General features: G+C 39.4%; 1 protein-coding gene across 9 annotated transcripts in view; it reads left to right on the top strand.

Annotated features, from left to right (window-relative positions):
- Positions 1–27,941, top strand: part of Naglu (N-acetyl-alpha-glucosaminidase) — a 306,046-nt gene that overhangs the window by 260,462 nt on the left and 17,643 nt on the right. For all 9 annotated transcript variants that reach the window (XR_010859862.2, XM_067145901.2, XM_067145900.2 and 6 more), the window contains one exon: positions 909–1,079. Coding sequence is in view for 8 of the 9 variants with exons in the window: in XM_067145901.2 (XP_067002002.2) it covers positions 909–1,079 (171 nt within the window). In the remaining variant the exon portion in view is untranslated. The remainder of the gene's footprint in view (positions 1–908; positions 1,080–27,941) is intronic.

Raw genomic sequence — 27,941 nt, 5'->3', positions numbered from 1 at the left:
CAGTCTAGACGGCATCAAATCAAAATGCCTGCCCGCAGTAGCTAAGGTCATATTGTGTGTGTCCAAACCTTGCCCCGTTTTTCTATGGGGTCAGGTATGAAGAGAGATGAAACTTCATAGCAAGTTTTAACGACCAGATGCCCTTTCTGACGTCAACCTCATCAGAGGAGTTAATGAGATGAAAAAAATTATTTGATTATGACAGTAGGGAGGGAGGGGTGAAACCCAGTGCCGGGATATAGGCTACTGCTGTCGAATAGCATCTAGGGGTGTGCTTGAGGCTTAACATCCCCATCCGATGAACAAATCACCATATGCCCGCTGAGGCCGCTTTACAATGAGATCTGCTAGGAACCTAATGCCAATTTCAATTCTTCCTTTCTGTTGCTTCCTCTTCCATTCTTTCCAGTATTCCTTCATCATTTCCTTTCATTCTTCCTTGGAATCCTTCCATTTGTAAATCTTTCTTTTTTTAAATCTGTCCTTCTGTAATTTCTTCTTCTCTTATTTTATTTCTAAATCTTTCTTCACCTCTTGTATCCAGCTTGTTGGTGACTTTTTCTCCCAAAGGTACTAGAATATCTATATTGTCTATCTGTTATCATCCATTCTATTGATATGGCCAAAAAATAGCATTCCCTTTTTTTTTATTGTTTTTGTTATATCTTTTGGTGGTGTATTTACTTACTACATCTTAATTTCTGTTGTTTTCATTGGACTTAAGATTTTTCTCATGATTCTTCTTTCTGGTACTTCCACTTTATCTAAACTGTAGTTCAGAACTAAACATTCACTTGTGTAAAGACATTCTAGTTTTTAGATAAGTTTTCTTGTAAAAATTCTCAGGATTATTATGTTGTTGAAAATAATTGGGGATAAAATAAGAATGATTATTTGTGTGTGTTTAGGAGTTGTGTCTCATTACTTCCTACCACGATGGCAGCTCTTCCTGGACAGACTCAACACCAGTCTAATTAAAGGCACTGCATTTAATGAAACCCAGTTTAATGAGGATGTCTTCAAAAATGTTGAAGAGCCCTTCACATTGGATCTGTCAGTTTTTCCTGATACACCTCAAGGTATGTAGCTACTGTTTTATCACAATGTTATGAGATACATGCATCTTTTTAACATGAAGAAGGTGTAGGAAAAATGTCATCCAATAATCATTGGTGGCAATTAAGGGAACCACAATAATTAATGTGAGGATTGGGATCAACCCTCTCATTCTCAATTTTCATCCAGAGTCAACTAGGGGAAACTAAGATAGTGCGACCATAATTTATCAAGTGGGAGTTTCTGTGGTCTTCCTTGATCTAAGTTTCATTTTTCCGTTGGAACAGCTTTGTGACTGCAGAGAGTATTGTATCTGTCCAAATATTCAACATCCATTTTTTTGACGGAGCTGGATGTTTCATGAACCATAGACTACAGGAAAGCATTTGACTCCGTGAAGTGGGAGCCTTTGTAGGACATATTTTAGAACATGGGAGTTCCAGATCATCAGGTATACCTGATTACGGCACTTCACACTAACTAAGTATGGGTCAACGAAATATTCTCTAGCACCTTTAAGACCGAAGCAGGAGTCAGGCAAGGATGCGTTTTGTCGCCTATACTATACAACATTTACTCTGACACTTCATGAGGAAGGTGCTGGTTGGATAGGAAGGCAGCTTTAGAGTGGGAGACAAAATGATCAGCAACCTGAGGTGCACAGACGACACTCACATCATAACAACGAGTGCCAGGGAGCTGGAGATACTCATGGATCGACTGATAATAATGTTAAATAGAAGGAAGGATCAACCTTTTCAATACTCTGTCATTAACTTGAACCAAATAGAAGTTACAACCTGTTCATTAGGGACCGGTTTCAATACATTTGAAGTGTCATCATCAGCCAGTTAGCAAGACATAGCAAAAATTAAATCATAAAGTTCTAGAAACACACAACACAACGATCACAGTCAAAAAGAGTATGTAGAATAATTAACACTATTTCGTGTCGAAGCAATTCCAGTTGATGTTCATAATACAATGATCATAATCAAAAGAGTAAAAATAACAACACTATTCCGTGCCGAAACAATTCCAGTTGAAGTTCATAAGCAGGTCTTGTATAATCTTGTTGTGCTGCATTCACATACGAAGACATTTATTAAAGGTCAATAACGAGTTAAAGGACTTGTTCTAAGATGAAAACTTGAAGGATAACTCGTTATGAAACTGAACTTGTGTTATGCACAATTTTGACCTAAATGCAACAATTGTAACTCTTCTTACATAGGTCAAACTGGTCGTAACTTCAAAATTAGATACTTTGGACACGTTAATGCAATAAAATACAACAGATTTTCGGCAGTGGGGCAACATATACATGACACAAAACATATTTTCACTACAATAGACTAGGATATTGAAATTCTCAGCACTCTAAATAAAGGCCCTCTCCTAGACATCACTGAAAACTGTTTTATACACCTTGACCAGTTTTTCAATCCAAACCTTAACCTGAATGATATTTCTGAGAAGCCTAATGCCCTTTTCAATTTTCTCATCTCCATTTTAACTAATCTCAAGTCAACAAGTAAGTGATCAGTCTTTCACAATTTACACAATACTGTCTCATGCTACTTGCCCCTTCCAAATGTCCCCATGATCCTCCTTAGATATTCCCTCCCCCCACTCTTTTTCCTTTCCCTCCCACCCTCTAATAAACGCTCATTACTCCCCACCCTTTTCTCTATTTATCGTCTCCCATACATTTATCGTTCACCACGGCAAGCTGTTCGAGTTGAGCCTCACATTGTAATTCTATAAAATTTTCTTCCTTTTTCTTAAATATTTTTATCTGGTTTTATTCTTTTTTAATGATTCAAATTTTTTGTTAAGATTTATATATCCACTTTGAATTGTTGAAATTAAGTCCTACACTATATTTCTTAGACTTCAGTTAAATTGCTTTCCACTCTTCAGCCGAAAAAACAAATGCCTACAAGACCTTGCCTAACAACAACTATACATGACTGCATGTCACAAGTTCAGCTTCATAACGAGTTATCCTTCAAGTTTTCATCTTAGAACAAGTCCTTTAACTCGTTATTGACCTTTAATAAATGTCTTCATATGTGAATGCAACACAACAAGATTATACAAGACCTGCTTATGAACTTCAACTGGAATTGTTTTGGCACGAAATAGTGTTGTTATTTTTACTCTTTTGATTATGATCATTGTATTATGAACATCAACTGGAATTGCTTCAACACGAAATAGTGTTAATTATGCTACATACTCTTTTTGACTGTGATCATTGTGTTGTGTGTTTTTAAAACTTTATGATTTAATTTTTGCTATGCCTTGCTAATTGGCTGATGATGACACTTCAAATGTATTGAAACCAGTCCTGAATGAACAGGTTGTAACTTCCATTTGGTTCAAGTTAATAACAGAGTATTGAAAAGGTGGATCCTTCCTTCTATTTAATATTGTACATTTCTTTGTTCAATACGGAACAAGCATGAAATTTTTAACTTTAAATGATAATAATGAGCAGAGAGTATGACCTTGAGATTAACAAGAGCAAGACGAAAGTCATGATCATGGACAGGGCAAACAACAAACTGCCACACATGAGTAGGGTAGCTGGATTTGAGGTTGTGCGGAGATTCATCTACTTGGGACTTCAAGTCTCGAACATTGGAGGCTGCTTGGATGTGATCAGGAGATGCCCTGTCCTGCCAAACTCGGCAAGATATGAAAGGATAGGACCATCATAAAGAATACAAAATTGAATCTGATAAATGTACTGATATTTCCAATCACCGTGTATGCTGCTGAGACGTGGACAGTTAAAGCAGCTGACAGGAAGGACACAGAAGCGCTGGAAATGTGGCTCTACTGCTAAGTCCTACATATATCTTGGATAGAACACCAAACCAATGCTACAGTTCTTGAGGAGATGAGAGTCAAGAAGAGAGTGATGGAGAAGATCAACCAAGCATTCTTGGGATATTTCGGCCATATTTCAAGGAGGAAGGAAGCCATGGAGAAGATGGTGCTAGAAGGAAAGGTACCAGAAGGGAGACCTTAGGGATGGACATCTGCAAGATGGGTCGATCCAATAAGGACACTGGTTGGGAAGTCTTTATTTGAGGCTTCACAACTGATCAAAGATTGATCGGCATGGCAAAAACACTAAGGTTTAAGATATCGTGGGGGCTTCTTTCAAGGCAGTTGTTCTGCAGACCTCATCCAAAACAGTATTACATTACTTCACCCATTTGAATCTGGATGACGATTGTGAGTTAGTTTCTTATCTCAGTTTAATTGTACTGATCCCCTTTATCATGGCATAATAATAAATAATAATAATAATAATCGTATGGCCTCAGCTACCGTGTGCAGACATTTCAATTTGACGCCATCTGGCTGTCTGCTCGTCAATGTTACTATTGGACAGTGTTTCTATACCTGCTATAGTATTAGCATAACAAGTGGAAGAGAAAGTGAGCTCTTAAGTTGTTCCCTGTTGGCTAGTATAGGGACTTTGATGAATCGTCCACTAGGAGCAGCACCGTCATCTGATGAGAAGTCCCGCACATGCAGGGTAAGGCGTGCGGAGGGTAAGTTTGGCTGCTGTGCAGCAGCCAATCTCAAGTTTCAAGGCCTGACAAGAGACATTGATTCTGTATGCGGAGATTCTTGTGAACTAAAGTGCTACTGTGAAGTCTTAAATTGGTACTGCAATTGTGCTTTAGTTACACATTCACTGTAAGTACTGTATAATGAACAGTTTAGTAATGAACAGGCATCTGTTTCAGAAAGCATGCTCTCTTGATCACGACTAATGTTTGTAGCTTAGTGTAGTATCTGTTATTCGTGCCATACCTACAAGCTGCCGCGACGTCTCGTGAGGTGCAGATAGTATTTGAGGGTTGGTATCTGTAGTTGTAATACCGGGCGAGTTGGCCGTGCGTGTAGAGGTGCGCAGCTGTGAGCTTGCATCCGGGAGATAGTAGGTTCGAATCCCACTATCAGCAGCCCTGAAGATGGTTTTCCGTGGTTTCCCATTTTCACACCAGGTAAATGCTGGGGCTGTACCTTAATTAGGGCCACGGCCACTTCCTTCCAACTCCTAGGCCTTTCCTATCCCATCGTCGCCATAAGACCTATCTGTGTCGGTGCGACGTTAAGCCCCTAGCAAAAAATGTAGTTGTAATATGTTTATGTTTGGTAGTGTTGTTCTGTGAAGGCAAAAATTTAAGTGTTGTGCATTATTGTTAAGTGAAAGTGAAGAGAGTATGATTTGGTGATTGTAATCATTTATTTAGTGAAAGCATAATGCTGAGATTACTAAAACTTACAAACATACTGTAGTGTACTATCGATATACAGGAGATCGATGTGTGTGTTGTTAGATCAGAGAGAAGATGATTGTTGTTTATGCTTTGGATGTAATGGCGACTGTCAATAAAGAGGTTGTTTATTTCGTATAAATCGCTAATTATACAGTACATTGGCGCAGTCGGTAAAATCCATTGGTTAAATCCGTAAACTAAACCTTCAGAAGATATTAAAATGGAAAGAAGCAGCACTAGCCCTATACCAATTTTCGATGTAAATGGAGATCAAGAAGTAAGTATAAATAACCACCTAATCGATACTTTATTAATGCCTCAGGCAAATTGAATAAAATTAAAACTTACAGGACATGTTTCGACCACTTAGTGGTCCTCTTCAGCTGTATAAATAAAGAACTGGAAAGAAAAACATTATGACAATAAGCACAAATAAAAGTTCTTTGGAGACTCCTTTGATAAAAATGGAGGTCATCAGAATAGGTCATCTTGCCTCTCATTCTTGTTTGGAAAAGATGTTTATTCTGCGCTGTCTAGATGGTCTGACTTTGAGCGCGACCTGGTGAAGTAACGATGTGATACAGTTTGACAGTTCATGGAAAGCTCTGGAGAGAAGGGAAGTAGAGTTTTATCATCATCTAAAATAACATGTGAGGGAGGAGGGAGATTGGGCCGTGCTTCTGCGATGTCGTGTTTGATTATATCTCTTGTTCGTCTAGTCTGTTTCATGTCTACCCATTCTAAGTATTTGCTAATATTCTCATATAAGATGTTTTTATGCTCGTTGTTTTCGTTGAGATTCTCTTCACTGTTTTCTAATTTTTCAAGAACGATGTGGATGTTTTCTAGGTTGTTCATAAGATTACCTTTATTAATCATACAGATAATTTGAAGGTCCTGTTTTATATTGGTGAATTTGTGGTTGGACTCCTTCATATGGGATCCCATGGCAGAGAATCTTTTGTATCTTTCAGCATTGATGTGTTCTTGATATCTAATTGAGAAGTTCCTTCCAGATTGTCCCACGTAAGTTTTTTTACATTGAGCACAAGTCAGCTTATAAATACCCGATTCCTGGAATTCGTCATCTTTAAGTTTATTAGCTTTATTATGACTAAAGAATCTATGTTTAGTGTTGTTGTTTGTAGAGAAGGCTACCTTGGTATTGTGTTTCTTGAATAAGTTGGTGATTTCGTAAATCTTCGGGTTATTAAAGGTGAATTTTACATATCCTTTTTCTTTTGAATGCTGTTTAAGTTTAATTTGTTGTTGGTATTTGCATTTAGTGATGATTTTATTGATGAATTTCAAACTGAAACCATTATGTAGAGCCTGTTGACGAATGAAAGAAAGTTCCTTTTTTCTGTCTGTTTCTGTTAGCGGATAATTGAGAAAGACCCCACCCTAAAAATTCAAAAGAATTTGAAAGGGATACTGAAACAAAGCTCCTTCCTTTTTAACGACCAAGATATTCAAAACTCATTAATATGAATCCAGGACTTCCTAAAGCAAGAGCTGTGCCTAAATTACATAAAAAGGATGCACCTATGAGACCTATAATTAATTTTCGGAGAAGCCCCACATACAAAATATCCCAATTTATTCATAGGTTCTTAACTCATAACTACGTATTTTATACCAAATCTTCGATAAAAAACTCCAAAGAGTTCTGCATTGCTATTAAAGATTTCAAGTTAACTTCATCTCACGTAACAAGTTCCTTCGACATCAAGGACATGTACACGAACATTCCTATTAAGAACACCATTGAGATTATAAAGACGAATTTATTAATTCACAAACGTATCAGTATACCTGAAATAGAAAACTTCATTACTATCTTGGAATTCGTTTTGAACCACAATTTCTTCTCTTTTAATAATAAAATATATCAGCAAGATCGACTTCCAATGGGAGCGCCGGCTTCTAGAATTTTAGCTAACATTTACCTCGACTTTTTGGAACACACTCAGATAGTAGGTCACATTAAAGGACTCGATCTCTGGCTTCGATATGTTGATGATACCTATGCCATAATTAACAAGGAAATAAATGATAGTCACAGTATCCTTAATACTTTGAATAATTTAGACCCAAACATAAAATTTACAGCTGAAGAAGAAGAGAAAGGCATACTCAATTTTCTGGATATCCAAACAATTCGTAAAGACAACCATTTCCAATTTAAAATATACAGGAAACCCACTTTTACCCCGACTACAATCAAAAGTAATTCTTTACATCCCATCTCGCAAAAGAAATCAGCTTATTATAGTTTCGTCAACAGAGCCTTTGAAATTCCGCTAACAGAAACAGACAGAAAAAAGGAACTTTCTTTCATTCGGCAACAGGCTCTACATAATGGTTTCAGTTTGAAATTCATCAATAAAATCATCACTAAATGCAAATACCAACAACAAATTAAACTTAAACAGCATTCAAAAGAAAAAGGATATGTAAAATTCACCTTTAATAACCCGAAGATTTACGAAATCACCAACTTATTCAAGAAACACAATACCAAGGTAGCCTTCTCTACAAACAACAACACTAAACATAGATTCTTTAGTCATAATAAAGCTAATAAACTTAAAGATGATGAATTCCAGGAATCGGGTATTTATAAGCTGACTTGTGCTCAATGTAAAAAAACTTACGTGGGACAATCTGGAAGGAACTTCTCAATTAGATATCCAGAACACGTCAATGCTGAAAGATACAAAAGATTCTCTGCCATGGGATCCCATATGAAGGAGTCCAACCACAAATTCACCAATATAGAACAGGACCTTCAAATTATCTGTATGATTAATAAAGGTAATCTTATGAACAACCTAGAAAACATCCACATCATTCTTGATAAATTGGAAAACGGTGAAGAGAATCTCAACGAAAACAACGAGCATAAAAACATCTTATATGAGAATATTAGCAAATACTTAGAATGGGTAGACATGAAACAGACTAGACGAACAAGAGATATAATCAAACACGACATCGCAGAAGCACAGCCCAATCTCCCTCCTCCCTCACATGTTATTTTAGATGACGATAAAACTCTACTTCCCTTCTCTCCAGAGCTTTACATGAACTGTCAAACTGTATCACATCGTTACTTCACCAGGTCGCGCTCAAAGTCAGACCCTCTAGACAGCGCAGAATAAACATCTTTTCCAAACAAGAATGAGAGGCAAGATGACCTATTCTGATGACCTCCATTTTTATCAAAGGAGTCTCCAAAGAACTTTTATTTGTGCTTATTGTCATAATGTTTTTCTTTCCAGTTCTTTATTTATACAGCTGAAGAGGACCACTAAGTGGTCGAAACATGTCCTGTAAGTTTTAATTTTATTCAATTTGCCTGAGGCATTAATAAAGTATCGATTAGGTGGTTATTTATACTTACTTCTTGATTAAACATCGATACGGTCATGAAATGGACAACTTGTAATAGTAAATGGAGATGTCACCAGCGTTGCTTCTAGATGGAAAAAATGGAAACGTTCAGTCGAACTGTATATTGCCGCAAAAGGAATAACAGATTCTGCTAGAAAACAGGCAATTTACCTACATTCGGGTGGAGAAGGCTTGCAAGACATATTTTATTCCATCCCTGAACACAACACTATTCCTACAGGTAAAGCTGTGCATGAATATACTTTAGAATTGCTAGATAAACATTTTTTACCGAAAAGCAATCCGCTATTTGAGCGGCATATTATGAAGTCTATGAAACAGGATGTTAGTGAAACATCTGACGCCTTTATATCTAGGTTGCGTCAACAAGTTGTCAAATGTGATTTTAAAGATACCAACAACAAAAAAAGAATTAGAGGACATGTTTATGTGTGACCAGTTCGTAGAGGGTTGTAAATCAGCTGAAGTCAGAAAGAGAATACTGGAAAAATCCTCTGTCACAGTAGACGATTTGGTTGACATTGGACGGGCTCATGAAATGATAAACATACAGACATCACATTTTAGTAAGGATGACGGTTCTGAGCAAGAGGTGTATAGTATGTCGAATAGGAAGAAATATGGGATTTCACAAAGAACTATTTCCAATAGTGGCAAAAACACTGGTGCTCCGCCAAAAACTAGTTATAATAGTTATCAAAATAGAGGAGAAAGGAAATGTTATCGCTGCGGGGAAACAAATCACTTAGCAAGTGACCCCCGGTGCCCTGCAAGAAATAAAGTTTGTCAGGCTTGTAATTTAACGGGGCACTATCGGAAGTGTTGTAGAACAAAAAGGACATATACGTTAGAATCGGGGGAGTCAAATGTTGGTGACGAAATTTCTTACGTGGGCAACGTCAAATATGAAGTTGGCCCTGGATGTAGTAGGGATTTAGACTACACCTTTCTTACAAATGATGAAAAAAAACGGGAGACAACGGGGAAGACCACTTGCCTATTGTCAGGGGTACCCTTCGTTTTTATTATTGACTCAGGATCTACTTGCGATGTTATTGACCAAGGAACTTGGAAGGAATTTGAAAGGAAGCAGGTAACCGATAAAGTAAAATTACTAAATAGTTCGAAAAGACTTTTCACTTATGGTAGAACCGATCCGTTGGATATTTTAGGAGAGTTCGAGGCGGACATAACGCATTCCAATAGAAAAATTAGTACCACTGTTGTAGTTATTAAAGGTAGGGGACCACCTATTTTGGGACGTTCCTCGGCTACAAAACTAGGAATATTACAAATTTCTGAGCACGTTAACCAGACGGTGGTTTGTGACACATCGAGGGTGGGCAAAATAAAGAATTTTCAGCTTAAATTACCAATCGATCCGAAAGTCTCACCAGTTATTCAACCTCTGCGGAGGGTGCCATTGGCATTAAAACAAAAAATAGCAGAACGTATCCTTGAGCTGGAGCAAAATGACATAATTGAAAAGGTTGAAGGACCGTCAAGATGGGTTTCCCCTCTTGTACCAATTCCAAAAGGTGACAGAGTTAGATTGTGTGTCGATATGCGAATGGCAAATAAAGCTGTACTAAAGGCTAGTCATCCATTACCAACCATGGAAGACCTACACCCTAAAATTAGTGAAAGCGAATACTTTTCAAAGTTGGATGTTAGGTCAGCTTTTCACCATGTGGAGCTGCATCCAGACTAACGGGAGATTACCACATTTAGCACACATTTAGGCTTATATAGGTTCAAGCGGCTAATGTTTGGTTTGAATCGGGCAGCTACTGAGTTCCAAAAGATAATGGAGCATCTGATAAGGAACAAGATTCCTAAAGGAGTTTACGTATTTATTGCTGACATTCTGGTGTATGGGGAAACTAAAGAAATACATGATTCAAGATTTAAAAAGGTTCTTGAAGTTTTTCGCGAGCACGGTATTGAACTGAATGAGGAAAAGTGTGAATATGGTAAAACTTCAATTAAGTTCTTGGGTCACATAATATCAGCTAATGGCATTAGGCCTACCGAAGACAGAGTGGCGGCTCTGAAGAATTGCAGAAGACCACAAAATGTGTCTGAGCTGAGAGGTTTTCTAGGCCTACTGAACTATGTAAGTAGATTTATTCCGAACATATCAACCATGACAGAACCACTGCGACAGCTTACACATAAATCTGCACAGTTTGTATGGAAACAAGTACACCAAGAAGCTTTTAATAAAATAAAAAAGTACTTACATCTAGTTCAGTTTTAGGATATTTCAACCCCAAGGACAAAACGATAGTGATGGCAGACGCTGGCCCAAAAGGACTTGGTGCGGTGCTAATACAACGGAACAATAAAGGGATCCCACGCATAATTTGCTACGTTAGTTGCAGCCTGTCGGATGTCGAACAACGGTACTCTCAGACGGAAAAAGAAGCACTTGGGATTGTCTAGGCGTGTGAGCGTCTAAGGATTTTCCTGACGGGTAAGCAGTTTTGCCTGTATACGGACCATAAGCCACTAGAGGTAATTTTTGGGCCTAGATCAAAACCCTGCGCGAGAATTGAACGTTGGCTTCTGAGACTCCAATCTTTTGACTTCCAGGTTAAGTATGTAAAGGGGAAAAATAACATAGCAGATCCTTTAATTCAATCGGTGAAGCCGAGAAGGACAATTATCTGATGCACTTGGCTACGTATTTGGCACCAGTTGCATTATCTTTGGAAGAAATAGAGGAAGCTTCAAAAATTGATCCCACTCTAAGAAAGGTCCGGTCACATTTACTAACAGGGTGTTGGGATCGTAATGACGTTGACCTCCTTCCATTTCGGGCGATGATGTCACAATTATGCGTCATGGACAATATATTACTGAAAGAAACTAAGTTGGTAATTCCGAAAAGTTTACAAACTAGGGTCCTTAGTTTGGCACACGAGGGTCATCCGGGAATTTTGGAAATGAAAAACAGACTCAGATCTAAAGTATGGTGGCCTGGAATGGACAAAGCAGCGGAACGGACAGTGAGAACATGTCTGGGTTGTCAGATTACCAGTAAACCCGAGAAACCCGAAAAAATATCTCTGACAGTAATTCCTAAAAGGCCTTGGGAACGAATAGCTGCTGATATTTTGGGTCCTTTCCCTAATGGGGTACGACTATTGATTGTGATAGATTATTTTAGCCGTTTCATGGAAGTAACAAGACTAAGTAGTACTGACTCTAAAAGCATAATAAAGGCCCTAGATGGTATTTTTGCAAGATACGGGTATCCTGAGGTTCTCTCAACAGATAACGGCACGAACTTCGTCAGCGCAGAGACGGAAAATTACCTGCAACAGTGTGGAATTCATCACCACAGAGTTACTCCGTTACACCCACAAGCAAATGGCACAGTAGAAAGACTGAACCGAGGGATAACGACTACAGATTGCCAATGCCATGAAATTAGATTGGGAGTTAGAGCTAAACAAGTACCTACTGATGTACCGGAACCATGAGCACCAGACTACAGGGGTTAGTCCGGCTGAGTTACTTTTTAACAGAAAATTGAGGGACAAAATTCCCAGTCTGGCCCCATACAAGGCAGAAAAAATATTAGAGGAGGTGGTGGAACGATACCTTATTCAAAAGTTTAAAAAGGGAGAATACGCGGACATTAGACGTGGGGCCAGAGAAAATAAATTATCAGAGGGCGACAAGGTTTTGATGCGCAACCCCAAAGTAAACAAATTTTCAACTACATTTGGACCCACACCCTTGAAAGTCGTCAAGAAGAATGGCAACGCTGTGACAGTAGAGACTTCGGATGGTAGACAAATAACTCGCAACTCTACCTTCTTCCGGCCTTTCCATGAGCTGTTGTCTGAGGACGAGTCAGAGAGTGTGAAAGAGCAACCAGAGGAACCAGAAGAAGAAGAAGAAGAAGAAGAAGAATATCAACCAGAGAACAAAGAAGAAGAAGGAAGTCAAGAATCGGGACTGAGGCGAAGTCAACGGGAGAGGAAACCCCCAGGATTTTTGTCAGACTACGATTTAAAGTAAAAAAGAAAAAGAAAAAAGGGAGTGATGTAGTGTACTATCGAAATACAGGGGATTGATGTGTGTGTTGTAAGATCAGAGAGAAGATGATTGTTGTTTATGCTTTGGATGTAATGGCGACTGTCAATAAAGAGGTTGTTTATTTCGTATAGCCGGCCCCGTGGTGTAGGGGTAGCGTGCCTGCCTCTTACCCGGAGGCCCCGGGTTCGATTCCCGGCCAGGACAGGGATTTTTACCTGGACCTGAGGGCTGGTTCGAGGTCCACTCAGCCTACGTGATTAGAATTGAGGAGCTATCTGACGGTGAGATAGCGGCCCCGGTCTAGACAGCCAAGAATAACGGCCGAGAGGATTCGTCGTGCTGACTACACGACACCTCGTAATCTGCAGGCCTTCGGGCTGAGCAACGGTCGCTTGGTAGGCCAAGGCCCTTCAAGGGCTGTAGTGCCATGGGGTTTGGTTTGGTTTGGTTTATTTCGTATAAATCGCTAATTATACAGTACACATACTGAGGAGAAAGAAATGCCTACTTGCTTTGTTCCAGGCTGTAAGTCTGGCTATAAAACTACAAAAGGTAAACACTTTTTCAAACCATCTAAAAATGAAGCAGAATTTTCAAAATGGGAAAAGGCGATTCCCAGAAAAGACTTTGTGGTAAGTGTTATGTGTGGAATTCACTTTTTTCTGATGAATTTATAGAAAAATCAGACTCATTTGTATTACAAGACGAACAGGTAGAGACTCCTAGAGATAGATGGAAATTGAAAACTGGCGCTGTCCTCATGTATTCCCCAATTTGCCACAATATCTCACGAAACGATTAAACAAACGAAAATCGCTGTGTAAAAGACAGCTTTTGAAGACAGAAGAAAGTTCAAGAAACAAATCACACAGGCCTCACTGCGAATTAAATTTTGATGCTTTTTGTGAGAGTGCTAAAGGAAATGAAATAGGTTCAGATATAACTAAAAAGACAATAAGTTCACTTACAAAAAAAAAAAAAAAAAAAAAGAGAGAGAGAGAGACAGCGACATAATGTAATGATTATCCATGATACATTGAAAATAGCTAATGCTAAGACTTTTTGCTAAGAAACTACTAAGAGATTCCAAATTACAATCAAATTATTTAAGTAAGCTGACATTAAGCAGAAAGCAAAAGGGATTATTGACACCATGCTCAAAAAATGTCAACTATGAAATAAGAAAGGGATGAGATATGACAATGAATTCCTTTTAGATAGTCTCTTATTTAAAATTAAATCTGCTAAGGGCTATAGACACTGTTTAAGACATGATATGTTCATCTGAAAAAATTAGTTAAGGTCTTAAATGCCCTTACCAGGTGAAAACCCATGCCATTAGTTCTATTGAGAACTATTTATGTGATGAGAAAAGTGAAAACAGTTGCATGAGAATTCTCATAATTGATGAAGTAAAACTAAGCAAAGAGGTTCAGTTTAATACCAACTTATTAAAAGTTGATGGATTCGTGGATTTAGGAGAACACACTCAAGAACACGGGACAAATAAAATCTCAAATCATGCGTAAGTGTTCATGTTTTTCCCCTTATTGCATAGTTGGGTTCAGCCGGTTGCTGTGTATGTAAGCCAAAATTCCATTCCTAGTGATATTTTGTGATGAATTTTAATCCAGCTGATCTTACAACTGGAGCAAATTGACACCAGAATTATTGATTTCATCTCAGATGGAAGTCAGTCTAAAAAAAAAACAAAAAAAAAAAAAAAAACGGTGTGGAAATGTTTAAGAATAAATGGAAAAGAAGAGAAGGTTATGTGCTTTATTTCTAATCCTTTTCATTCTAGTAGGAGACTTTGGGACTTTTCAGATACTGTGCGATTAATTAAGTGCATCAGAAATAATTTCCACAACAAAAGCCACGCCTATTACAATAATGAAGTTCTGGACTTTAAATTCTGTTGACAGGTTTTGAAATGGATAACTGCTATAAATCTGTAGACTTGAAAGTTTGCCACAAGCTAACGTCAGCACATGTAGACTCCACTTCATTTCAGTGTATCAACATGAGACTTGCTATTCAGTTATTTAGTAATTCTGTTGCAAACGGCAGTGAGTGTTTTTGACAGATAAACTCAGAGGGATTTGAAGACAGTGAACCAACAGAAATGTTCGCTAGGGAATTAAATATCTTAATAGATGTATTAAATACTTCTACACCAGCTGGGGCTCTTTATAAAAATTCAGGGCATCAAACCTTAATAAAACAGAGAGATAACCTCAGTGGGAAAAGTAGCCAACTAGAAAATGAAACTCAGGAAATTAAGGAATTTCAAGTTACCCAATTGCAACAGTCAATTTTTAGGGAGGAAGGGGGTCTGAGATTGCTCTTGGTAAACTGTCAGAGTGTAGTAAATAAACAATTAAAATTCGGTACATTAATGGAATCTTATGAGACTGATGTGGTGATAGGAGTGGAATCGTGGTTGAGAGAAGGGGTGGGTAATAGAGAAGTATTTCCAGAAGGGTACACAGTCTATCGTAGAGACCGAGGAGATAAAAAGGGAGGGGGGGGGGTGTTTATTCTGGTGAAGGAAACATATTGTTCACATGAATGGTTTACCGATGAAAGGGATGAAATATTAGGGATAAAATTGTGATAATATGAAGGAGGTGGGAATTATAGGAACATACAGGCCTGGAAGAGAGGAAAGAGACATGGAAATATTTGAGAAAATAATAGATTATACTCATAAAAACAATAATAATGATGTGGTAATAATTGGGGGAGATCTAAACTTGCCTGAGGTCGAATGGAATGGAGCTGCAAGTGAAGCCCATGAACAGAAACTGGCAAATAAGTTAATTTGGGAGGGAGGATTTACACAAGTAGTACAAGAACCGACTCGTCTCAATAACTTACCAGATGTATTCTTGGTTAAACCATGGGAAATTGTTGATAAAACTGAGGTAATTGAAGGAATAGGTGACCATAAGGCTGTAATAATGGATGTAGGACTGGTACCAAAAAGGCTTAATAAGAGGGTCACACAAGACAAGAAATTGTACAGAAAAACTAATGTTGATGAATTTGGGACTTACCTTAAATCACAATTCAGTTGTTGGATAAGTGAAGGGAGTAATATGGATACACTTTGGGCTAAATTCAAAGGAATCGTTTGGGAAGGAGAGAAGAGATTTGTACCTGTTAAGAAGGGTAAAATGACCTCGGACCCTGTTTATTATACAAGGGAAATAAGAAAATTAAAAAGAAAATGTAGAATAGTAAACAGGAAAATCAAAGAAGGTAGGGAGAGTAGAGAAAGTAGAAAACAGCTAATGAGGGAACTGAATAGAGTGAAAAAGGAAGCAAAAGAGAATTATATGAATGGCATTCTTCAGGAGCGTAATGACCACAAAGGGAAATGGAAAAAGCTATATTCATATATCAGGAATCAAAAAGGAAAAGGAATCCAAATTCCTACAATGGTGGGAGAAAGGGGTGAACACTATTTAACAGATACTGAGAAAGCAAACCTCTTTAGTAGGGAATTTAGAGATTCAGTAGATGATTGTCAGGAATTGGAAACCGAAACAGAAGTTACAGAGGGACAGACACAGAGGGAAACAAGAAGCTTCTCGTTCACAAATGAAGATATTTTCAGAGAAATCCAACTGCTTCAGCAAGGAAAAGCAGCAGGAAGTGATCAAATTACTGGGGAGGTGATAAAGACAATGGGGTGGTACATAGTGCCTTATTTAAGATTTATCTTTGACTATGTCATAAATAATAGTGTTATTCCAAAGGAATAGAAGGAATCTATAATAATACTAATTTATAAAGGAAAGGGTGATAAAAGGAAACCAGAGAACTACAGACCAATCAGCCTGACCAGTATAGTTGGTAAAATACTGGAGAGTTTAATATCAAAGTACATCAGAGGGGTATGTGATGATAAAAATTGGTTCATGAGGAGCCAGTATGGATTTAGAAAGAAATTTTCTTGTGAGGCACAACTGGTGGGATTTCAGCAGGACATATCAGATCAATTGGATTCAGGAGGCCAGTTAGATTGCATAGCCATAGATCTTTCCAAAGCCTTTGATAGAGTGGAACATAGAATATTATTAAAGAAATTGGAGGGAATAGGACTGGACGTAAGGGTTACACATTGAGTAAAAACATTTCTAAATTCAAGGGTTCAGAAAGTCAAAGTAGGAATTAATGTATCGCAGGAAGAGAAAGTTTGGAAGGGAATTGCACAGGGTAGTATAAGATGTACAATATTATAGGTTAGGATCCACCTTTCAATACTCCGTAATAAGATGGTAAAAAGTAGTTACAACTTGTTTAATGGGACCGGTTTCAACACATTTTAAGTGTCATCATCAGCCAATTTGCGAAGATCTTAAAACAACTAGCACATTGAATACAGGCAAAAAATTAACATTGTATCATAACGTAGCAATTCAGTAAATGTTACTTTTCTTAATATACGTAAATGATTTAGTGAACAATATAACATCAAAAATAAGATTGTATGCAGATGACATAATTGTTTATAGGAAAATAAATACCATTGAGGATTGTTCAGAATTACAAAGGGACCTTGAGAGTATCCAACAATGGGTTGAAGAGAATAACATGAAAGTTAATGGAGGCAAATCAACTGTTACAACATTTACAAACAGGAGTTTTAAAACTGAATTTGAATATACTTTGGATGGGATAGTTATCCCAAAAGATGGCAAGTGCAAGTACTTAGGTGTAAGATTTGAAAGTAATTTGCACTGGAAGGGTCATGTGGATGACATTGTTGGGAAAGCATACAGATCGTTACATGTCATAATGAGGCTACTTAAAGGATGCAACAAAGAATTAAAAGAGAAAAGTTACTTAAGTATGGTTCGTCCATTATTGGAATATACAAACAGTGTTTGGGATCCTCACCAAGAATACCTAATAAAAGAAATAGATAGTGTGCAGAGGAAAGCAGCAAGATTTGTAACAGGGGATTTCAGGAGAAAGAGTAGTGTGTCAGAAATGTTAAAGAAACTAGGGTGGGAAACTTTAAGAGAAGGGAGAAAACTAGACTTATAGGTTTATATAGAGCCTATACAGGAGAAGCAGCATGGGGAGATATCCGTGAGAGGCTTCAGTTGGAAAATAATTATATCGGCAGGACTGACCACAAATATAAAATTAGAAGGAATTTTAGCAGAAGCGATTGGGGTAAATTTTCATTCATTGGGAAGGGTGTGAAGGAGTGGAACAGTTTACCAGGGGTAGCGTTTGATCCTTTTCCAAAATCTGTACAGATATTCAAGAAGAGAATAAACAGCAACAGAGAAAATAAATGAAATGTTAGAGGGCATTTGACCAGTGCAGGTTAATGTAAATAAAGAATGTGTGTGAATAAATTAATTCCATCCCCTGGTCTAAGGAGTTTGGACAGCGAAAGTAGGGGACTGCCTGTAGGGGTGAAGTACAGTGGGGACTTCGAGGGCCCTGGGACCGCTACGGTAGCTGTGAAGGCCCTTCAGGAACTCTGAAAAGTGGTGGTAAAAGGGGCTCTGGTTAAGACGCAGCAGGTCGTTATGCTACTTAGGTTCCAGAATGGGTAAAGAAAAGAAAAAGTAAATAAATGCAATGTAAATTTTAATCTTATACCAGTTGTACAGTATCATTTGAAGTAATTCCACATACTGTATATCAGATGACTATATTTGTAAGTAGTACAGGAGATATTGTAAGTAGAATTTTGTGAACAATGTAAATTTATTAAGGATGAGCTGTGTGTTTAATAGAAAAATTTGTTAGCGTAAATTATATAATATTGTATTATAGGAAAATTTTATTCTCTTGTTAATTTAATATTTAGTGCTTGACAATAATGTATTTTAGTGTACCATTTGCCACCGAGGTAAACACCTCATTTGCAAATAAAGAGATTTTGATTTGATTTGATTTGATTTAATACTTTTGCTTCAGAAAGAACTCTTGAATCCCTAAGAGTAACAATTGAGAGCACCATACAGTGTCTGAGTATTTATGGAATAACGGATTCTGATATGTGCTCATAGCCAAATTTAATCAAGATCCACTAGAACGGCACTTTGGTATACTACCCTTCAACAATAGATTTTCTGAATTTATACATGTTTCAGTCTATTTATATCCCAACAAAATTTGCCCTGTCATCAGGTAATAATTGTGAGCCCAAATTTGAACTGAGATTGAGATCATTCCTGAATCAAATCGAATTCTGGCTAAAACGACAGAAGAGACAAATAAGGCTGTAGTAGAAAAAGAACAAAATAAAATAAGACAAGCACTAGACTTTACTGAGAACGTAGATGACCACTTACTAGACTGGGAGAACAATTTAGGCCTACTTAATATTGATATCGTCAAGGGTGCTGGAACAACCGATGCCATCTTTGCTGCCAGAATGCTCATTGAGAAGCATCGAGAGAAACAACGGCCACTGTATATTGCCTTCCTTGATCATGAAAAGGCTTTCGATTGTGTTCCACATCGTGTGATCTGGTATGCACGTCGTGGCTATGGTGTACCAGAAATGCTTATCAGTTGGATCAAGATGTTTTACACAAACACCACAAGTCATGTACATTGAGCTGTCGGCATCTTGGAGAGCTTCCCAGTGAAAGTCGGTGTACACCAAGGCTCCGCATTGTCCCCATTGCTCTTTGTTCTTGTCATGGACACAATAACACAGGACCTACAGAGGAGTGTCCCTTGGATTCTCTTATACGCAGATGATGCTGCACTTGCTGATGCCACCAGAAGTGGATTGCAGCGTCAATTTGAAGATTGGAACAGCCGTCTCTCACAGTATAGTCTTAGACTGAACAAAAAGACTGAATACCTGGAAACCATCTCAAGCAGTGGCTCAATTTAAATTGATGGAGAGATCTTAACGAAGACCGTAAGCTTCAGGTATCCAGGATCTCGCCTACAGACTGATGGTGAGATACGTGATGAAGTGCGAAGTAGGATACAAGCAGCATGGATGAGATGGAGGGAAATCACAGGCGTACTCGGATGCTACTACATCTGAAGTCCAAAATATATCGCATGGTAGTATGTCCTGTTGCTTTATACGGTGTTGAATGTCAACCAGATGACAAAGCTACAGAGCGCCAATTACACACCATGGAAATGCGCATGCTCTGCTGGTCGATGGGCATCACACTCCTGCATCATGTCAGAAACGACACCGTCCGCCAACAAATGGGCATTGCACCCATCACTGAGAAGCCACGGGAAAAACATCTCCAATGGTATGGTCATGTCCTGCGTGCTGCACCTGGAACAGTAGCGAATTTCACCCACACCTTTGAAATTAATGGGCAGCGATCACGCAAATGTCCAAAGCAGCGCTGGCATGACACAATGAATGCGGATATGAATACTCTGGACTTAAGACCACACGATGCCCAAGGCCGTGCAAAATGGAGAGACAAAATTAGAACAGCGGATGCTGCACCAGCAGGAAAATGCTAAGAAGAAGAAGAAGAAGAAGAATAATAATAATATTGATAATTACAGTCTTGCTAAGGAGTGTTTGATTTATTATCTAGGAGGATATATAGTGCGCAACACATCGAAGGTCACAAAATGTCATAAATGTGTCAGCCTGCTTCACAGCAAGCCTACTGAAGAAATACTTCCTACAGCCCTCACATTTATTAGGGACTATAGCAATAAATACAGCACTGACAGCACTTTCCTCACCCATGCTTCAAGAGCAGTTTATAATGAGTTTGTGCAAGTTGAAAGTGTAGTGGAATAAAAACTCTCCCGTGAACATTGTCTATGAGGCGATATATTTCACGAGTGTTTGGACAGTTTGCACAGTATCACTATTAATTCGAAAACATTAAGATACTGTGATGATCATGTTGTGGATGTTTTTTTTAAACTTGTGTTACATTATATGAAGTGGTCAGATGTAAGGCTTTTCAGGCGTTTGCTCTATTAACCAACGTTTCGTCTCAGGTCTGACACTAGACTCATCAGAGTGGGATGTGTCAGACCCTACCCACTGATGCTGGGGTGTATGCAGGTGAACATCATCATCATCATCATTTATCGTTTTCATTCCCCATCCAAAGGCCGGGGCGGGCCCCTTAGTTCGTAACGCGATCGCTCGGGCCAAGAGAGGTGAAGATAACTTAGAGATGGGATAAATGAAAAAGGTGGGTAAGCGATTTGACCTATTGAAGGAGGAAGGGCTACGCTGCTGGGAATGAAAAGGACGGGCATTAGGCATGAAGTTGTAAGGAAAATGGGAAAAGTGAAGATTTACACAAGAGTGGCAGTTTGGAAGTCGCTGGGAAGGGTGAGGTGGTGAAGTGTTGAGACGATGTGGTAGAGGACGGTTGTGAAGTATCTAAGATGTTCAAGAGTCGGCGGTGGGGGGAAAGAGATATTCAGATAGTGAGAAGATGGGCGGACGGAGTGTGTAGGTTGAAAGGGAGGATGATCTGGCCGGGTGTAACGATGTGGTGTAGGTATGGGATATCTAGAGTGGGGAGGAGAACGAGAAGGTTCGACTTTATGAAGACGGCCATAGAGGGTTTCACCGTTGGCTATGAGTTGGTCGATGGCTGTTGCAGTATATAGTTGAAGACCATCGAGCACAGAATAACATAGAGATGGCAATGCCTACCGCAATGCATTGGCTAGCTGAAGCCGAGTTTTGCGCGCATCGCCATGTTGGTATGACACGCAGTGTTAGTTAATTCTTATCCGAGTCACGTTAATTCCTATCAGAGTCTGTCATTTTAAAAGATTTCTGTAACATTATTTCATTGGTTAGCATATCTAACGCAGTAGAAAAGCGCCTTAGTCATAATTATAAGCACAGGACACTCCAGAACACTGTTTTAATCGCAGTAATGGTAGTTAAAAATTCGGAAATATGAGCACAAATAGCCTGTTATATCAGATTGTATTTAGCTCAAACGAATCGCCGATTTGCAAGGTGCAGCTAAAAATAATGGAACATTTTCATAAAGACCTATTTTAGAGATACCATATACAGTACACATCCACACATAATATCATACCCAATAAAAATATACATAGTCTGTAGGCCTAAAAACAAAATAATACACGGTCAATAATAAAGATATCCTGGAAGACCAGTAAGTATGACGTAAATAGGCCTAATCATTATAGAATTGTTACAGACATACATACATACATACATACATACATACATACATTATCATTATAGACTGTTATGCCTTTCAGCGTTCAGTCTGCAAGCCTCTGTGAATTTACTGAACGTCGCCACAATCCTCGATTTGCAACTAGTGTTGTGGCCTCATTTAGTTCTATACCTCTTATCTTTAAATCGTTAGAAATCGAGTCTAACCATCGTCTTCTTGGTCTACCTCTACTTCTCTTACCCTCCATAGCAGAGTCTATTATTCTCCTAGGTAACCCTTCATCCTCCATTCGCCTCACATGACCCCACCACCGAAGCCGGTTTATGCGTACAGCTTCATCCATCAAGTTCATTCCTAAATTAGCCTTTATCTCTTCATTCCGAGTACCCTCCTGCCATTGTTCCCACCTGTTTGTACCATCAATCATTCTTGCTACTTTCATGTCTGTTACTTCTAACTTATGAATAAGATATCCTGAGTCCACCCAGCTTTCGCTCCCATAAAGCAAAGTTGGTCTGAAAACAGACCGATGTAAAGATAGTTTCGTCTGGGCGCTCACTTCCTTCTTACAGAATACTGTTGATCGCAGCTGCGAGCTCACTGCATTAGCTTTATGACACCTTGATTCAATCTCACTTACTATATTACCATCCTGGGAGAACACACAACCTAAACACTTGAAATTATCGACCTGTTCTAGCTTTGTATCAAGTATCTGACATTCAATTCTGTTGAATTTCTTACCTACTGACATCAATTTAGTCTTCGAGAGGCTAATTTTCATACCATACTCACTGCACCTATTTTCAAGTTCCAAGATATTAGACTGCAAGCTTTCGGCACAATCTGCCATTAAGACCAAGTCGTCAGCATAGGCCAGACTGCTTACTACATTTCCACCTAACTGAATCCTCCCTGCCATTTTATACCTTTCAGCAGATGATCCATGTAGACTATGAACAGCAAAGGTGAAAGATTACAGCCTTGTCTAACCCCTGTAAGTACCCTGAACCAAGAATTCATTCTACCATCAATTCTCACTGAAGCCCAATTGTCAACATAAATGCCTTTGATGGCTTTTAATAATCCGCCTTTAATTCCATAGTCACCCAGTATGGTGAACATCTTTTCCCTCGGTACTCTGTCATATGCTTTCTCTAGATCTACGAAACATAATCACAACTGCCTATTCCTCTCGTAGCATTTTTCAATTACCTGGTGCATACTGAAAATCTGATCCTGACAGCCTCTCTGTGGTCTGAAACCACACTGGTTTTCATCCTACTTCCTCTCAACGACTGATCGCACCTTCCCTTCCAAGATGCCAGTGAATACTTTGCCTGGTACACTAATCAATGAGATACCTCGATAGTTGTTGCAATCCTTCCTGTTCCCTTGCTTATAGATAGGTGCAATTACTGCTTTTGCCCAATCTGAAGGTACCTTACCAACACTCCATGCTAATTTTACTACTCTATGAAGCCATTTCATCCCTGCCTTTCGACTATACTTCACAATTTCAGGTCTAATTTCATCTATTCCTGCTACCTTATGACAATGGAGTTTATTTACCATCCTTTCCACTTCCTCAAGCATAATTTCACCAACATCATTTTCATCCTCCCCATGAGCTTGGCTGTTCACAACACCACCAGGATGATTTCCTTTTACATTGAGAAGATGTTCAAAATATTCCCTCCACCTCTCCAGTGATTCCCTGGGATCTATTATGAGTTCACCTGAATTACTCAAAACACTGTTCATTTCCTTTTTCCCTCCCTTCCTAAGATTCTTTATTACTGTCCAGAAAGGTTTCCCTGCTGCTTGACCTAGCCTTTCCAGGTTGTTACCAAAATCTTCCCACGACTTCTTTTTGGATTCAACAACTATTTGTTTCGCTCTGTTTCTTTCATCTACTACAACTCCCTGTCTGCCTCGGCCCTTGTTTGGAGCCATTTCTGATAAGCCTTCTTTTTACATTTACAAGCTGCTCTCACTTCATCATTCCACCAAGATGTTCGCCTTTTCCCATCTTTACACACAGTTGTTCCTAGGCATTCCCTTGCTGTTTCTACTACAGCATCCCTGTATGCCACCCATTCACTTTCTATATCCTGAACCTGCTTACTGTCTACTGTTCGAAATTTCTCACTAATCATATCCATGTACTTCCGTCTAATTTCCTCGTCCTGGAGATTTTCTACCCTTATTCGTTTGCAGACAGATTGCACTTTCTCTACCCTAGGCCTAGAGATACTCAGTTCACTACAGATCAGATAGTGGTCTGTATCATCGAAAAATCTGCGGAAAACTCGCACATTCCTAACAGATTTCCTGAATTCGAAGTCTGTTAAGATATAGTCTATTATGGATCTGGTACCCCTAGCCTCCTATGTGTAGCAGTGAATAGCCTTATGCTTGAAGAATGTATTCGTAACTGCTAAACCCATACTAGCACAGAAGTCCAGCAAACGCTTCCCATTCCCATTAGCTTCCATATCTTCCCCACATTTACCAATCACCCTTTCGTATCCTTCAGTTCTGTTCCCAACTCTTGCATTGAAATCGCCCATTAGCACTATTCTATCCTTGCTGTTGACGCTGACCACGATGTCACTCAATGCTTCATAAAACTTGTCAACTTCATCCTCATCTGCACCCTCACATGGTGAATACACGGACACAATTCTAGTCCTAATTCCTCCAACTGACAAATCTTCCCACATCATTCGCTCATTTACGTGCCTAACAGAAACTATGTTGCGTGCAATGATATTCCTGATAAAGAGCCCTACCCCAGACTCTGCCCTTCCCTTTCTAACACCCGTCAAGTACACTTTATAATCTCCTATCTCTTCCTCGTTATCTCCCCTTACCCGAATATCACTTACTCCTAGCACATCCAGATGCATCCTCTTTGCTGACTCACTCAGTTCTACTTTCTTTCTTCCATAAACCCCATTAATATTGATAGCTCCCCATCGAATTCCATTTCGTTCGCCAAGTTGTTTCCAAGGAGTCCCTCGCCTGTCAAATAGGAGTGGGACTCCGTTACTCCCATAGGTCCGAGGCTTGCTTAAAATGTTCTGAGCTCGGTAGATTCATGAAGCAGGATGCTACCCTACTTGCACATAGTCCAAGTGAGGATCTCTCCTCTAACGGGTTATGGACCACCGGTGAATTGGATAGTCCTAGCCGCCTGAGCACAAGGAAGGCCAGGACTCAGAATATGTCCGAGATGCCCACTCCCATTCCATAGCAACTGGTATCCCGACTCTCAGGACCACTTTCTAGGCCACTCAGCCGTTGCCCTGGTTCACGAACTACGACGTGACTACAGTAACCCACAAACATGATTGAGCCATATAATCATATCAAAAATAGAGACATATTTTTCATTAGTACACTTGATGAAATTAATTAATTCATCTCAAGGATTGAAATGGAATTGGCGTATGCCTTTTAGTACCGAGAGTGTCCGAGGACAAGTTCAGCTCGCCAGGTGCAGGTTTTTCGAATTGACTCCCATAGGCGACCTGCACGTCGTGATGAGGATGAAATTATGATGAAGACGACAGATACACCCATCTCCCGTGCCAGCGGAATTAACCAGTTATGGTTAAAATTCCCGACCCTGCCAGGAATCGAACCCGGGACCTCTGTGACCAAAGGCCAGCACGCTAACCATTTAGCCATGGAGCCGGTCATCTCAAGGATTATTTTGTAATGTATACACACATACATTATCATTATAGACTTATGCCTTGCAGCATTCAGTTTGCAAGCCTCTGTGAATGTACTAAACGTCGCCACAATCCTCTGTTTGCAACTAGTACTGTGGCCTCGTTTAGTTCTATACCTCTTATCTTTAAATCGTTAGAAAATGAGTTTAACCATCATCGTCTTGGTCTCCCTCTACTTCTCTTACCCTCCATACCAGAGTCCATTAATCTCTTAGGTAACCTATCCTCCTCCATTCGCCTCACATGACCCGAACACCAAAGTCGGTTTATGCGTACAGCTTCATCCGTCAAGTTCATTCCTAAATTAGCCTTTATATCCTCATTTTGAGTACCCTCCTGCCATTGTTCCACCTGTTAGTACCAGCCATCAATCTCTCTATTTTCATGTCTGTTATGTCTAACTTATGAATAAGATATCCTGTGTCCACCCAGCTTTCACTCCCGTAAAGAAAAGTTGGTCTGGAAACAGACCAGTGTAAAGATAGTTTCGTCTGGGAGCTGACTTCCTTCTTACAGAATACTATTGATCACAACTGCGAGCTCACTGCATTAGCTTTACTACACCTTGATTCAATCTCACTATATTACCATCCTGGGAGAAAACACAGCCTAAATATTTGAAATTATCGACCTGTTCTAGCTTTGTATCACCAATCTGACATTCAATTCTGTTGAATTTTTTACCTATTGACATCAATTTAGTCAAGAAGTTAATATAAAGAACCACCTAATCGATATTCACTTCTTGATTATACTCATCGATACGGTCATGAAATGGACGACATGTAAATCAATTTAGTCTTCGCAAGGCTAATTTTCATACCATACTCATTGCACCTATTTTCAAGTTCCAAGATATTTGACTGCAGGCTTTCGGCACTATCTGCCATTAAGACCAAGTCGTCAGCATAGGCTAGACTGCTTACTAAATTTCCACCTAACTGAATCCCTCCCTGCAATTTTTTACCTTTCAGCAGATGATCCATGTAAACTACGAACAGCAAAGGTGAAAGATTACAGCCTTGTCTAACCCCTGTATGTACCCTGAACCAAGAACTCATTCTACCATCAATTCTCACTGAAGCCCAATTGTCAACATAAATGCCTTTGATTGATTTGAATAATCTACCTTTAATTCCATAGTCCTCCAGTATGGCGAACATCTTTTCCCTCGGTGCCCAGTCATGTGCCTTCTCTAGATCTATGAAATATAAACAAAACTGCCTATCAGACTCATCAGAGTGGGATGTGTCAGACCCTACCCACTGACGCTGGGGTGTATGCAGTGTCAGATCTGAGACGAAACGCTGGTTAATAGAGCAAACGCCTGAAAAGCGTTACATCTGATCTGTTTTTGACAAGCTCTATTGGTGAAAAAATATCTAATTCCCTCCATGGGAACTTAGAATTTTCCATTCGGAATTGCTAGGCGGACGATAATTCCATTGTGGAGATTTATCTCCCGTATGCAGTTATCAGACTGTGCCTCTTATAATAGGCTTCTGCTAAGTTCACCTCCATACACCCCAGCGTCAGTGGGTAGGGTCTGACACATCCCACTCTGATGAGTCTAGTGTCAGACCTGAGACGAAACGCTGGTTAATAGAGAAAACGCCTGAAAAGCGTTACATCTGATCTGTTTTTGACAAGCTCTATTGGTGAAAAATATCTAATTCTCTCCATGAGAACTTAGAATTTTCCATTCGGAATCGCTAGGCGGGCAATTATTCCGTTGTGGAGATTTATCTCCCGTATGCAGTTATCAGACTGTGCCTCTTATAATGGGCTTCTGATAAGTTCACCTGAGTTAGTAGTTGCAGAGTGGGTTGTTGTCCATAAGCTCTGCACTCTGACCGGCCAACTGAGTAGAGGAGAGGTGGTCATGGCTCTACGCCTCTGCATTCGGGAGATGGGCCTAAGGCACAGTGCTGCATTTCTCGCCTGGCCTCGCCCGTCGGCTGTCCTGAGAATGGTTTTCCATGGTTTTCTATTCTCCTGCACTAAGGCGAATGCTGGGACAGTTCGTAGTATAGGCCACGGCCGCCTAACCCCTCACCTTCTCCACACATCTCCATCACCGTAACAAATCTCCCAGCCTGAGAGACGGCATAACTGTCTAAGGGGCCCGCCTCCCCCTTCAGGGGAGGAATGAAAACGTTTCGTAGTAGTAGTTCACCTGCATTCACCCCAGCGTCAATGGGTAGGGTCTG

Source organism: Anabrus simplex, chromosome 4 (assembly GCF_040414725.1).
Source record: "Anabrus simplex isolate iqAnaSimp1 chromosome 4, ASM4041472v1, whole genome shotgun sequence".
Classification (NCBI taxonomy): Eukaryota; Metazoa; Arthropoda; class Insecta; order Orthoptera; family Tettigoniidae; genus Anabrus; species Anabrus simplex.
The sequence above is the reverse complement of the archived record's forward strand: the minus strand, read 5'-3'. Positions and strand labels throughout refer to the sequence as shown.